Source organism: Ctenopharyngodon idella, chromosome 3, assembly GCF_019924925.1.
Source record: "Ctenopharyngodon idella isolate HZGC_01 chromosome 3, HZGC01, whole genome shotgun sequence".
Taxonomy (NCBI): Eukaryota; Metazoa; Chordata; class Actinopteri; order Cypriniformes; family Xenocyprididae; genus Ctenopharyngodon; species Ctenopharyngodon idella.
In genome coordinates this window covers 41,351,548-41,367,176 of record NC_067222.1, presented here as the reverse complement: position 1 = coordinate 41,367,176, position 15,629 = coordinate 41,351,548, and the positions used below count along the sequence as shown (strand labels likewise).

The 15,629-nt window shown below is 36.8% G+C and overlaps 1 protein-coding gene across 3 annotated transcripts in view; it reads right to left on the bottom strand.

Moving 5' to 3' along the window:
* Positions 1–2,798: 2,798 nt before the first annotated feature.
* zgc:63569 (choline transporter-like protein 2) overlaps positions 2,799–15,629 on the bottom strand; it is a 37,506-nt gene continuing 24,675 nt past the window's right edge. Inside the window, exons 15-22 of one of the 3 annotated variants that reach the window (XM_051888333.1) lie at positions 12,372–12,634; positions 12,168–12,262; positions 11,566–11,669; positions 10,333–10,406; positions 9,985–10,055; positions 9,703–9,791; positions 7,655–7,739; positions 2,799–3,633 (exon numbers count right to left, since the gene is read on the bottom strand). In XM_051888333.1, the coding sequence (XP_051744293.1) occupies positions 3,536–3,633; positions 7,655–7,739; positions 9,703–9,791; positions 9,985–10,055; positions 10,333–10,406; positions 11,566–11,669; positions 12,168–12,262; positions 12,372–12,634 (879 nt within the window). In that variant the 3' untranslated portion in view covers positions 2,799–3,535. Of the gene's footprint in view, positions 3,634–6,710; positions 7,090–7,654; positions 7,740–9,702; positions 9,792–9,984; positions 10,056–10,332; positions 10,407–11,565; positions 11,670–12,167; positions 12,263–12,371; positions 12,635–15,629 lie in introns of those variants that run through there. The other 2 variants (XM_051888331.1, XM_051888332.1) reach the window with 2 other exon arrangements.

The following is a 15,629-nucleotide window of genomic DNA, read 5'->3' as shown; positions in this document are numbered from 1 at the left end:
TATATTTGAATTATTACTTCTATCCAGGGCTCAAGATCAGAATGAACCGCCCGAGGGAAGGGCTTTTCTGGTTGGAGCACAACGGAGGCCAGGAGCAAATCCCGTGGGATTTGTGTGACGTGGTTACTGTCGTCACTGTCGAGCATCTGATCTAACGGCTGTTTGCCAAAAAATATTTCACACTCTGGTAGAGATGTGCTTCATTAACATGAAAGCAGGTGTCACTCTCCAAACTCAAATTATTTTGTATCTCAGAGGTAAGAAGCTCAATTAGTTGAGAATAGTAAGTAGGACATGGTTAACATACGGTGAAACTGATAGCACGAGCTAGAGTAAGGCCACAAAACATATCCTAATATGAAGTCATTCTCGCTGTGCACACATAACACCTATATTCTGTGTTAATAAACAATAACTTGAAATCTGAACTCTAAAAGTGTATGAGCTATATAAAGCCGGGTTTCACTGTAACAGGAAGAAACCAGGCCCTGGAGATGTGGGTATCATGGAGAAGCATTCACAGGTCACTATGGGAGCTGCGCTTCTGTATTGTTGAGGGAAATCAGTCACTTTGAAAACAGTGTAACCTAGGATGATTTTTTTTAAACACAATGGTTATTTGTAGCGCAACAGAACTTCCTTATGAGACTGTCATTTTGTAGTGTTTAAACTTTTCTCGACGGCTCTGGTAGAATATTAGAAACCATTTTCATTTTCTGGTTACTGCTTGGATAGATAGACCTAAGACATAATTGTAACAAGTCCATAAGAGTGCAAGAGATCTTTCAAACTTTAAAATCGTAATGAAACGGAAGTCACGATAGTCTTTTCCATATCGTGAGGTATTGTGCGTTCAAGTCATGTCGGAAAGAAGGCACAATATGTAAGATTTTTTGATTAAAATATCCAAAAACCACTAGAACAATGTTATATATTTTGACTTGTGTACTTAAATTATCCTAAATGTTTCCAAGAATGTTTAAATCTAGAGAAATAAGCAATTTTAACCAGGACACGGACCGTGTTCGTGCGTCTCCTATCAATGACTACATACCCACCTTAGGCTACCCTCTATTTCCGGTTTTATTTTGTAGAAACCATGGAAACACCAAAGACGCTTTAATATATTATGTTTTATTAGACAGGTGAGCAACTGTTTGGATACATTCCTCAACAGAAAACTAATCATTGTCATATAGATCAACACAGTAAGTCTTATTGTATAAATCTAATTTTCCGCGAGTACCATGTTTTACCATGCCTAATATCGATCTATCTTACTGCAGTGTGCAACAAGTGTCTCACAGCAGCCGCCGAGGGAACGCACAGAACATTTTAACATAATTTTCAACACTCTCAAATGTATCTAATATGATAAACAGGTTGTCTGCAGGATAATAAAAGCTCCGAGTGTCGCGCTCGTCTCTCATTAGCAATCGCTCCAGCGGCCTTGTTCCGCTCCAATGGCTTTCAGCCACACCCTGCTTCATACTACTGTAATGCTAATAAATCTGTAAAACATTAGCTTATCCATGAATATGATTTCTTCCCGAGTCCTGTCGGATTCTTTTCCACCGGCTGTAGACGTGAAGACAACACCTTCCATGATTCCGCAAAATCAAGCCGTCATCAAGCTACACTTTTGTTTTGAATAAGCTACCTCTAGCGGCGAAAATTACATAGTGTGCCTTTAAGTCCCAAGTTTAGAGGTGGGGCTGTGTCAATGAGAAACATGGCGGAATACCACATAATGTAGCCTATTTAGCAGTGCCATTGGATTGGAGTGCCATCGGATTGGAGTGCCATCAGGATTCTTATTTACAACAAAATAAGCTAATTGCCTGCACAAAATATAATAGCATTGAAATTGTGTAATTGTGGCTTCATCAATTAATTAAAAACAAAAACGCAAACACATACTTGATGTACATTCTCCATTTTAGAGTAGAGTTTAAAGATCTTGTATTTTTGTGTAGGCTAAGAGAAGGTAGCCTACATCGCCAACTTGCTCTGATGAAAGTGACTTGAACACAACTGATGGCGTAAACATGACTGTCCTATTTGTAAAATGAACTTCCCAAAGTTGAACGCACCAGTACATCTGAGTGAAAAGGCTTCTCAAACAAGAAAAGATGTAGGGCGGGGCTTGATTTTGTTCATCAGGATTTGATTGGATGGTTGTGGTTTGCTATTGGTGGACCTCATGTGAGTGACAGGTTGATCCCGCCCTCGTGCCAGTAAACATGTCATCAGAGAAGAGCTGCAAGAGGTAGGGGAAGTTATTTTGATTAAAGATTACGAGGGCACATGAATTAAAAAATAATGATGTGCACAGATAAATCATTTATAATAAATAGGGGCCTACTGCAATTTTCCATAAAAAAAAACTCCATTTTGATTTAATGGTGACTTTAAAATAGGGTGAATTTGGGTAATTTACCTCAGTTCACCCTATGTTACTGTTCTATTGTATTTTTGATCAAATAAATACAGCCTTGGTGAGCATAAGAGACTTCTTTTAAAAACATAAATAAACAAAAAAAAATGTTGACAGGTAGTAAATCACAAATTATGAAATAATTTTTCATTATTTTAGCCCTGTAAACAAATTATTTTTTCTTAATAATTCTCTAACACATAAATACATTTGTTAATTTATTTAACAACAGCGCCACCTAGTGGGTAACTGAAAATGAGGAAGTTATTTAGCTACTTGCTAAAATAGGCATTTGATATGACACTTATTTCACATTTTTTCATGTTTAAGATAGAACAAAACGTATCAAGAAGGTCTCAAACAGGTTTTATAAGTTCTTTATTTACCACGTATTGAGGCATACCAACATGTAACAAAACTCTTAAAACACTGAATAAAGTCATGAACACAGTGTCAGTCTTTAACTGTTTGAACTAAATACAGGCACTTCTTATTATAAATGTACACAAGGCCACAGATTCAGCTGTTAGGAGCAAGAATGAATGACCTAACATTAAAGTAAATATGCATCTGAAATATTATAAACATTGTTTTATGATTGATTCATGCATATTCTTGTACAATCCTGTCCAACACCACAGTGAACACCGAATTGTGTTTTTATATATATAAAAAAACAAAAAAACAAACAAATATAAAACGATGAAAAAGGTAACTAAATATCAAAATGCAGAACATTTTGGACGAAACACTTCTTTACATTTCCAGTATTCTTCAAAGTGGGCATTAAAATGCTTGGCAGTTATTGCAAACATTTTTTTAGACATTTAAACAAATCTACTTCAGAAAGTGTCTGAAAAAAGCCAGTAGGTGTAATCTTACCTTATTCTAAAGTGAAGTTTTTGGTGTTCCTGCATTAAAAATCTTAAAGTATGGCTGAGATACAGAGGTCAATCACTTCATAATTAATATGATTGTCTCTGGTTCTCTAAGGCACAGTGAATACGGCATTGAAACGATTTCAGGCAACTCCGGTTTTTCAAGGCCTCACAGAAAACAAGCACGTACTGTACGTATAACCCTGACCATCAATGTGGACTAGTTGGCCTGGTTCTTCTTCTTCAAAACATTGAGAAGGTTATCAGACATCAGATAGGGTCGTTCTGGGGAGCCGTCATTCCTCTCCAGGTCCTCCACTGTGATAAATGAAGAATGTGAGAAAAGAGTTGAGGAATAAACAAGACATGACCTACCTTTAGCTAGGAGGAAAGGAAAGTGACAAACACCTCACACACAATATAAACAGATCTAAATAAAAAATGTACATTCTTGCATAGTATTTATTAAAGAGACAGAGAGATTTTTTTAGACATTAAGTAGCAAAGCATCCAAAAGACAGCAGACAAAGTTAAAGGCTCCTCAAGAAGGCAACAAGGTATTCTGGTTTCCCAAAATGGGTTGCAAATTGCTACCAAAAACAATTGACAACCTTAAAGTGCATTAAATAGATATGGCTTACAATCTACAGGAAATGCAGAAATATCATCCGCTGTCTAAGAGTAACATTAGATGTTCAGTCTATCATAGAATAAAGCAGCAAAAAACTGTATATTTAAAAAGCACTAAATGCATCGTTCATCAGACAGCACAGACAACTAAAAACACTGAATCACAAACTTTGATGTATACTGTAAAAAAAAGTATTTTTCCAAGTTGTAAATAAAGATTATTTGAATAGACATTACAAGAAAATACAGTTTTGGTCTTTCTACTTCAATTTCTCATGCTTACGTCCATGTGTTACTCGCTGCTGTAATTATTTGTGAAATTTACTAGTAATTTCTGACTTAAAAAATCATTGTAGAAACAATTTTCACTCAGAAATTGCTAGTGAATTTCACAAATAATTATGAAAACCGCAAATAACACATTTAATTTTTGAAGTAGAAAGACCAACATGGTATTTTCTCAGAAAGCATACTCCAATAATCTTCTGCTATGAAAAATATTACAACTATGAATTGATTTTTGATTGAATAAACAAACACAAAGCAAAAGGCCACTTTACAGTCAACATGAAATCAACATTGACCTTATTTACAGGTTCCTATTGTTCAGCTGACATAATCAAGCCCTTTTTTTTTTTTTTTTTTTTTCCACCCACCCGTCATAAAAAGACACTTTTCATCATCCAAGTGCCACTATTGTTTTTATGGTTAACACTTTGCAATTAGTTATGTGTCAGCTAACATTAACTAACAATAAGCAATACATTTATTGCAGTATTTATTAATCTTTGTTAAAGTTAATTAATAAAAATGCAACTGTTCATTGTCAGCTCATGTTAGTTCAAGTCAATTAAATTTTTTTAAACAGATACATTATTAAAATCAAATTGTATTAGTAAATGCTTAAATTAACATTAAGTAAGATTAAGAAATGCTGTAAAAGTATTTTTAATTGTTAGTTTACATAAAATAATGCAGTTAACTAACAAATTAAACCTTATTGTAAAGTGTTACCATTTTTATCATTTAAAAGGGGTCAAATGATGCCTTTTTCCTTTTCCTTTAGTGTGTAATGTATCTGTTTGTGCGTGTATATGTAGATTTGCAAAGTTACAAAGCTCATAGTCTCCCACAAAGAGATTTATTCTTACAGAGAACATTGATCCAGACCTGCCTAAAATGCTTCAATCGAAGTTCAGATATAACTTCCTCAATCATCTACGTCACAGTGTTAAATACGAGCATAATGCCTCCCAAAGGCATGCGCAAAGAAAGAAGGCAAAGCTTCAGTGGATTGTTGTCGTCATGTCAAGGAGATGCCATGTGTTTGGATGCAAAAGCAAAACCACTTTATTTGGCCTTCTGAAAATGGATGAAATTAGGAACCAGAGGTTACAGCTTATTTATAAAGATTTTCCTGAGCGCATTTTACAGCTGAACCTGGGAGAGTACAACTCCGGCTATATGCAAAGACTGTTTACCACTGTGAAACGTTCTGCTCAAGTCGTGCTTGCAAAGTTGCTTCCGATTGGCTTGAATCCAACTTGGGCTCAAACTGATCTGGTAAAATCGACAACATTACTATTTGTGAGTTTACAATTGCTTAAATGGAAGCTGAAGCTCGTGATTATGGTAAGGGGCGTTACATTTCTAACACACCCTTGAGGTATTTGGCCAATCACAATGCACCGGGTCTGCTGGCCAATCAGAGCACTCTGAGCTCTTCAGAAGGAGGGGATTGTAGATTTCAGCACATTTCTGACAGAGGAGCTGCAATAATTTACAGAAAAATAATGTTTTTTCAACATTAAAGCATGTTAACCTATTCTATTACAGCCAATAACCAAAATAATGAACTTTCAAAATAGCATCATATATGACCCCTTTAATGTCCCATTTCATTTTGAGAAAAAACACATTATCAAAGTAAATGAGTTGCGAATGTTGTTTCATGTTGACTTCAAATAAATTATTCTCAGCAAAGGTTGTCAAGATCATTTTCCCTGTCTATTCTTGTATTACCTTAAAGGTTAGTTCACCCAAAAATTAAAATTCTGTCATTAATTACTCACCCTCATGTCATCCCAAACCCGTAAGACCTTCGTTTATCTCCGGAACACAAATTAAGATATTTTTGATGAAATCCGAGGGTTTTTTTTATCCCACAATTACCACATTCAAGGTCCAGAAAAGTAGTAAAGACATCGTTAAAACAGTTCATGTGACTACAGTGGTTCAACCTTAATGTTATGAAGTGAGGAGAATACTTTTTGTGGACAAAAACAAAACAAAAGTAACGACTTTATTCAACAATTTCCTCTCTACCTTGTCATTCTACTACGTAGTTTACGTTGAAGACACAATACAGCGCTTCCATGTTTACGTCAGAACTCATTATTGGCCGGCTCATGCGTCAGCATCACACGCATGCGTCGTGCTGCTCACGTGAACAGCGTCGGCCAATAATGAGCTGGCGTTCGGACGTAAACATGGAAGCGCTGCGCTGCATCTACTGCATAGGAGAATGACAGTGTAGAGAAGAAATTGTTGAATAAAGTTATTATTTTTGTTTTGTTTTTGTGCACAAAAAGCATTCTTGTCACTTCATAACATTAAAGTTGAACCACTTGCAGTCACATTGACTATTTTAACAATGTCTTTAGTACCTTTCTGGGCCTTGAAAGTGGAAATTTCGTTGCTTTCTATGGAAGATAAAAAACCTCTCGGATTTAATCAAAAATATCTTAATTTGTATTCTGAAGATGAAGGAAGGTATTACAGGTGTGGAACGACATGAGGGTGAGTAATGAATGACAGAATTTTCATTATTGGGTGAACTAACCTTTAACATACATTATTCATTATCAGTCGACTAAACATGATTATTTAACTGCAGTTATAAGTGAATCTTGTGACAATAAATGTACTAATGTAATAAATGAGATATTTGCACATATAATTAGGAATGTTCTGGATAACTTTCAACAGTTCAATTGTTTTCGTTAAAATCCTTCAGCTGCATCGTCTCGTCGCGTGAAGCAGGGGTCTGAGCCGTGTCCGTGTCCTTCATCAGAATGTAGCACAGCTCTGCGGTCATGTAATACGAACGCTCTGTGGAGCCGTCATTACGCTCAAGGTCCTCACCTTTGTGTGGTGTTAGTGGGTTTAGTAGTGAGTGTGTGAGGTTGTCAGAAGGTATAAGCAAAGAATTGTGCAGTGTAATGATGATTAATATGTGATGTTTTGATTGTGAGGAAAAGATGATGAATATAAAGAATGGAAAAACCAAATAAGAATGAGGAGAAAAATGTAGAGAACAGCCATAAAAAAAGAAAGAGAAAGAGAAAGAATCAGGTTATTATGAGATGAAGGGCAGAAAAGCACCATAGACAGATCAGAAACACCTCATACCAGATTATATAACTGAAACGCAGAGTACATTTTCAGTCTAGCATGCCATGAGAGGTTTATTACGAGCAAACCGAGCTTCATGCACTGCCATGCGCAATGAAGAGTCATTAGTGGCATGAGACTTCATCCACAGATTAAATATTTCCCTAAATACAGCACTATATCATTTTTAAAAGGATCAAAAATGACTCTTTTAGAGTAGAAGATCTACATTCCAGAGTGGACCTCAATGGCTTGATATTTATATTTGTGCTACTGGATTCTGAGGTGAAAACTCTTATTAATGGCAAGTACTCACAGAAGCAGAGGAAGAGCGTGTCCACACACATGGCGTAAACGCTGAAAAACCCATGGGCGATGAGGTAGGTGCCGACCAGCACAGTCTGGAGAAACAACGTAAACATATTTCATATTTAAAAAAAAAAAAAAAAAAAAAACTAAAAACAGGTAACACACACTACCATCCAAATGTTTGTTTGTTTTTTAAAGAAATTAATACTTTCAGTCAGCAGCATTTAAAACTTTATGTATAAAATAAAAAAATAATAAAAATAATACTTCCGCCTACGTCACGTGTGACCTTTCCAATGAGATTACGTAATGCGTGGCGCATCGCAGAGCAGTGCAAGATGAGCATTTGTGGTTAAAAAGTATATAAATTTTATTTTCTTTAGAAAATGACCAATCGTTTTGCTAGATAAGACCCTTATTCCTAGTCTGGGATCATGTAGAGCCCTTTGAAGCTGCACTGAAACTGCAATTTGGACCTTCAACCCATTGAACCCTGTTGTAGTCCACTATATGGAGAAAAATCCTGGAATATTTTCCTCAAAATCCTTAATTTCTTTTCGACTGAAGAAAGAAAGACATGAACATCTATCTTGGATGACATGAGGGTGAGTAAATTATCAGGAAATTTGAATTCCGAAAAGTCCTAATCCTTTAAATCTCCTGTTTAAAAATAGGATGAAAGATACTATTTTTGATATAGTTTTCTGTCTTGCATTTTATCTAAAAAACGACTGATGTCATTATAAATTTGTAGAAATTAGGGGAAATAAGTTAAAGGGTTAGTTCACCCAAAAATGAAAATGATGTCATTTATTACTCATCCTCATGTTGTTCTACACCTGTAAGATCTTCATTTATCTTTGGAACACAAATTAAGATATTTTTGATAAAATCCGATGGCTCAGTGAGGCCTCCATTGACAGCAAGACAATTTACTCTTACATATTTAAACAGTTAATACGACTACAGTGGTTCAACCTTAATGTTATGAAGCGACAAGAATAATTTTTGTTATATTCAACAATATCTAGTGTTGGGCGATTTCAAAACACTGCTTCATGAAGCTTGAAAGCTTTGCAAATCTTTTGTTTCTAATCAGTGGTTCAGAGCGCGTATCAAACTGCCAAAGTCATGCCAAAGTGGTGAACCACTGAAATTTCAAAACACTTATGATGTAACGAAGCCTCGTTTACTGAAATCATGTGACTTTGGTGCTCTGAATCACTGATTCGAAACAAAAGATTCGTAAAGCTTCATGAAGCAGTGTTTTGAAATCGCCCATCACTAGATATTGTTGAATAAAGTCGTTATTTTGTTTTTTTGGCGCACAAAAAGTATCCTTGTCGCTTCATAACATTAAGGTTGAACCACTGTAGTCACATGAACTGTTTTAAATATGTCTTTAGTAGCTTTCTGGGCATTGAAAGTGTTAATTGTCATTGCTGGCAATGGAGGCCTCACTGAGCCATCGGATTTCATCAAAAATATCTTAATTTGTGTTCTGAAGAAAAACGAAGGTTTTACAGGCGTGGAACGACATGAGGGTGAGTAATTAATGACAGAATTTTCATTTTTGGGTGAACTAACCCTTTAATACAGCCTCTTGTTTACATGAGGTAAACATGAAGCTGCTTGGTTTATATTTTTAATGTATACAATTGCATATAATACATATTTTAAAATTGTATTACTGCCACAAAAATGACCCATTTCAAATGTGTACGTGCTGTTTTTCTTCTTCTCCTTTTTGTTCTTAACAGCTCCCACTCGCTGAGGTGGAGCGGTGATGAAATATAGTGATCAAATTACAGCGAAGCGCACCAGCTGTCAGATGGTGCTCCGCAGTGGTCACAAAGTGAAAGTGAAAGTCCCATACTCGAAATTTGTGCTCTGAATTTCACCCATCCAAGTGCGCACACACCGTTTTTGCTGTGGCGCAGGGAGCGATTGTGAGATAGGTGCCTTGCTCAAGTTGTTCATTTAGATGGATGAGTTACAAAAGTAAAAAAAAAAAAAAATGTACATTATATAACTAGTCACTCTCAAATCACTTACCAAAATAGGAACCCAGTAATAATGGAGACTGGGTGCAGCACCCTTAAACGCTTCAGTATGTCCTGAGAAGAAGAAGAAAGCGAAGATCCCTGTGGAGGGAGATGGAGTGAGATCAGGAAAGCCTCTAGCTTGAGGTATTCCATTAAAATGTAGTCCAACAAAAAAGATGAACATTGTTGTACATTCATGAACTTTGTCAGGAGCATTTAAATCCAACGTTTAGTTCAGTCAGTGTTATTTAAACATTGTTTCATTCTCTCTAGTCTAAAGCAAAAAACTTACCCACAAGCCCAACAATAAGGAGTTTTCCAAGGAATAAGATGAAATCGGTGACCTTATCCAGGACTACCACCCTGTGACGAGAATGAAAACATCTGTAAAACATACTTCAAATTCATCTAGCTAATATAAACCTCCCAAGTGACCAGTGATCTATCTCGCTGCCTGCACTTTGCCTTGCAATATGCATCCATGTTCTTGCTATTAATCGCCATAACATTTCATTGTTTGTTAGTGTTTAACACCATAAGTGTGGTGTTTTTAAGATACAGTGTCAATTTAAAAATAAGTATTAAAACCCTGTATTCAGTTCCAATCCCTTCTATAATGCAGTGTCAGGGTTTCACCCACCTGACAACATTTCTCATCAGGAGCATGAAGGCATCAGTTGCCGACCGGCAGAAGTTTTTACCGTATATGGCCACCTGCGGTAGAAAAGACACTTATTCAAAGAAGACTGCATGTAGATATGTTATTAAGATCCTCTATACAGTCTATATTATTAAGTATATAGGCTTCAGCAAAAAAACGAAGATGGCCTCTTCTTTGATGCATTCGTTTCTAATTTCTCCGGCTGAGAGTGATAAAACTACATTAAACACCTCAAAAAAGGATCAGCCCAGTCAGTTTATTTCAGGGGTGTCTAATCCTGTTCCTGGAGGGCAACTGTCCTGCAAAGTTCAACTCCAACCAGCCTCAACACACTTGCCTGGAAGTTTATAGCAAAGCCACTTGAAGGCAAGCCATTTTTTGAACGGATGTCAATGGAGGAGAGGCTTCATTGCGCTGAATGAACCGTTTTTGTGAGGAAATAGCTTATTTAATGAATCGACAGCCAATCAGCTAATCTTTAACATGTTAGCTCTGAAACGCTTGTTTTGGATTGATCTATTTTTAGAGATTACACAAAAAAAAATGCTATTTTATAAGAGAAATCATAGACAATTGCACCACAGGTTTGATTTAGTTTATGGCACTTCTCATTCATGTCTATACTATTTGGCTGCGTGAGATTCTCCAGCTTTGTTGTTGTTGAGCAACCGAAGCACGAGCTGTTAAAGCTCCGCCCTCTTCTGGAAAGTGTGCTGGGAACAGCAGCTCATTTGCATTTAAAGGGACACACAAAAACGGCGTGTTTTTGCCCACACCCAAATAGGGGCAAATTTGACAAGCTATAGTAAACGATCTGAGGGGTAATTTGAGCTGAAACTTCACAGACACATTCTGGGGACACCAGGGACTTACAGTATATTACATCTTGTGAAAGGGGCATTATGGGTCCCCTTTAATCATTTGAAACTTAGCAAACATGACTTGATAACGTCCACCATGGTTTCGGACACCACTTTAAATGGCTGTCCCCTCAAATAGTGCCCTATTTAAGGGTATATGAGGTGATTTCGGCCACTGTTTCTAGTGAGTCTGAAGACCTTGATTAGCTAGTTCAGGTGTGTTTAAATAGGGTTGCAGGTAAACTCTGCAGGACAGTGGCCCTTCAGGAGCAGGATTGGACACCCCTGGTTTAGTTCAATCAGTCCAAGAGTTTCTACTTCAAGTATTACGATGTAGTGAACGAACACACACCATAATGTAAGCGTTCCTGTTTATGAACTTGATGAACTTCTCCAGGCACCAGAAGCAGCATTTCAAACAGCACAACAAGAACTTGGCGAATTTATTCTCTGCTCCTATGGGCACAAAAACAAGCTAAAGAGTTTACAAACAGATTATTGTGGACAGTGAGATATGGCAGGGGATAATGTTTGGCGTCATCTCAAAGCAGGGTATCTGATCGCACCAAAATGGTTTATTTTACGATAATAACCAGTTGGAAGTTATTTTATAATGTGAGAAGAAAAGGGCTGCAGAGTGATTCAAGGAGACATGAAACGACTGACAATAGTCAATTATACTTTAACAAACATTATACACTGTAAACGATTTTTCGAAGTTGTAAATGAAACAAATATTATAGGAAAAATACTATTTACAAGAAAATGCTAGTCTTTCTATTTCAAAATGTTCAGTTTAATTCAATGTTTTAAATGTGTTAAATTTTCTAAATTGCTTCTACTTTTGACTACTACTGATCACATATTGCAAGGATTAACCAATCGGAATAAACCATTCCAGAGAACCGAGTTATAAAAGACTGTAAACATTCTGTTGAAATGTTTTTCTCTTACCCTTGAGTTTGTGATCAATATACTCCAGCAGAACCCTGATAACCTGGACGATGGCGAGGATGAGAGAACCAAACGCCAGAGAGCCCGTGTGATACCTGCATGTGGACAAAATGCACCAAATATATCAATTAAATCGCCCCTAGGACCCAAATGTCCCACTTTGCTAATATGAAATGGCATACTTTTTTTTTTCTAAAGCCATACCTGAGGGATCTGCCCAATGAGGCACACAATGGGAAAGCAGGCATGTCCGTGGGTTTTTTAAAAGCCCAGTAGTAGGATGCAAATGCTCCTGCCAGAGTCATCTGACCCAGAGCAGTGACAAAGTTGGCACACCAGAAGAACAGGAAGACGTTGTAGAATTGAAAGAAGATCAGGTATTTGTGATATGGCGTTTCACCACCATAGAAAGCAAACAGGCACTCAGACTGCGGACAGTCCTTCTTAATTTGAGAAAGAGTGAAGTTCTGCAAGGATCGGGAGAAATGAGAAACAGGGATCGTTCACTTACTGTAAACCATGAAACTTTATTAAATTATATTAAATAAGACTTAAGATTTTTCCATCTAGCCTGCTCTTGCACATTTTACCCCACACTTTACAATAAACAAGAAAAAATCCTTTTTTTTAATCGATTCTTTGTAGTGTAAAAAAAAAAAAAAAAAAAATCAGAAAACCTTTGCCTTCCAGTGTTTGGGTAACTGTTTTCAAACAATAGTGCTCCACATTAGCTGATTTTATTAATATACATTTATAAAGTACTACATATTTGCATTAAAAACAGTAATGTGTGCAGTGGCGTAGGAAAAGCCTAAGAAAAAGCTTTGCCACCCCAGAATTATCACAGAATAAAATATAAATGTAAGCAGCGTTTCAAGTACTGCAACAGCGCTTCAATGTGATGACATAAAGACAGCGTAACGCAAAATAATGGCAAGAAAACACGTCTTTCAATAAACTGCATGACGGTTACACGCGAACGTGGCGCGCCCAGTGTAGTCAGCTTCATTAACAAATGACTCTTATGAACCGGTTCTTTGTGAGTCAAAAACACACAGCGCAGCCAAGTTCACTTACGAACTGTTTTTCCATTTGTTCGTGAAACAGAAAATTACTGCTTCTCGGCTAACTCAGAAGTCCTCTGAGAAATGTAGTCCCATCCGAATATGTCATTTCGTAATTTTTTCGCGAGCTGATTCTCCGACCGCCCGCTCCGCTTTCATCATGGATAAAGGTCTTTTTGCCATCCGACGAAACAATAACTTTAAATCAATAAGAAGATCCCGATCACAGAAACTAATAGCAGAGTTAGGTACGAATCTAAACGTATTTTAGTTTTTCTCAATTGCTAACACATTATAAGTGATTCAGTTGGCCCAGTTTCCCAAACCATTCGGTCAGTTCTCAAAACAAAGACACATTTCTTAAAACGTTTAACATGACAACATTAGATAGCAAAACTGATGACACAGCAGTCAAAATCTGAGAGCTGAGTTTTAAACTTACACATACATTATAATTGCAGTACACAGTACCAGTACTTTAGATAAGGAAATGTTGAATGGTGTTTGGAATTGTGTGTAAGCAATCAAGAAAAACAATAACTAGATTGAAAAGTTTGAAAGACAAATTTATGCTGGCTTGTCATAAAGCCAATTTAAAGGTGCTCTATGTAAGTTTTTGACTGTACTAAAGCATAAAAATACCATAATATGTTTGCAGATATTTATTAAACATGCTCAATTCACATAATCGTTTCTCTGAAAACCATTGCTACAGCCAGTTATTTTACTTTGAAATTTGCTTTCCGTGTCGGAATTTCTGTTTTTGTTTTGGTCTGTGTAAGACCGCACGTTGCCAATTTACCCAATAGTATTTTGCCACCCCGGGTTGCCAGTTGGTGGAAAACACATGCAGCGAATTGCAGCCATGGAAGCCAGCGAACAAACTGGGTCAGAGATCGCAGATTCTACCCGACCTAAAAAGCCTCAGCATCCAGCATATTAAAATGCGATATCAACCCATCATAAATCAACTAATTATCTTACGAAAGTCTCCTCGCCTTCCAATGCCAATTGAGCTCGCTCCTGTCTTCAAACTGGCAACCCGCAAGAGCATGGAGTCTGAGGAGGAGGGGGCGGGGCAAACAATATTTTGAATTTGGACTGCAGTACCCATTTCAACCACTAGCTGTCATTTTACATAGAGCACCTTTAAAGTCTTGTTTTAAATAGTTTGGTCAGTTAAGCCAGAATAGATAGATGTTCTGAGTGTTTTCTAAAGTGTTGTTAGAAGATTCTGGGTGGTGGCTTGGCTCTTGGCATGCAGTTGCTAGGGTTTTGCTAGAGTATGTGGTTGATAGGGTGTGTATGTGTGAGTATGTGGTTGATGGGTTGTTCTAAGTGAACACACACAGACATTACAAGAAAATGCTACACACACAGACATCCCATCACTGTTAAAGGATTAGTTCACTTTCAAATGAAAATTATCCCAAGCTTTACTCACCCTCAAGCCATCCTAGGTGTTTCTTCTTTCTGATGAACACAGTCAGAGATATATTAATAAATATCCTGACGCATCCAAGCTTTATAATGGCAGTGAACAGGGGTCACGAGTATGAGCTGAAGAAAGTGCTTCCATCTACATCCATCCATCATAAATGTACTCCACACGTCTCCGGGGGGTTAATAAAGGCCTTCTGAAGCGAAGCGATGCGTTTGTGTAAAAAAAAAAAAAAAAAAAAAAATCCATATTTTAACAAGTTATGAAGTAAAATATCTAGCTTCCGCCAGACCGCCTTCCATATTCAAGGTTCCGTAAGTTGATTAGGGAAGGCGTAGTGTAAGCTTTTGAACTGCAAGAGTTTTACACTTTCTTCATACGTTGAATACGGAAGGCGGCATATGAATATGGAAGCACTTTCTTCAGCTCATACTCGTGACCCCTGTTCACTGCCATTATAAAGCCCGGATGCATCAGGATATTAAAATATCTCAGATTGTGTTCATCAGAAAGAAGAAAGTCATATACACCTAGGATGGCTTGAGAGTGAGTTAAGCTTGGGCTAATTTTCATTTGAAAGTGAACTAATCCTTTAATAACAGAAACTCAAATTGTTTGCAAAACTGTGGAAATTCAAAAGTTTTTGTTGCTCTTTAACTTGCACTAAAACATGTGATTTATACTATCGAAGTAGCCTATGTAATATTAATAAAACTGCTCAACTCCTTTAGTGATACAAGCTCAAAATAATAATCTGTTGATGTTTTTCATATAGTGTCTTGATGCCATGATGGATATTGAAATCTTGTTATTTATTTTTAATTTTAAACTGTATAGATGATTATTTTGTGGTAATGAAATATTTGTGAACACAATTGTGTATGTCAGGCCATAAACCTCCAAAAACTATGCATGGGCGCTTGCTTTGGTGTTGCCACCCCTCATAGACCTCATGCC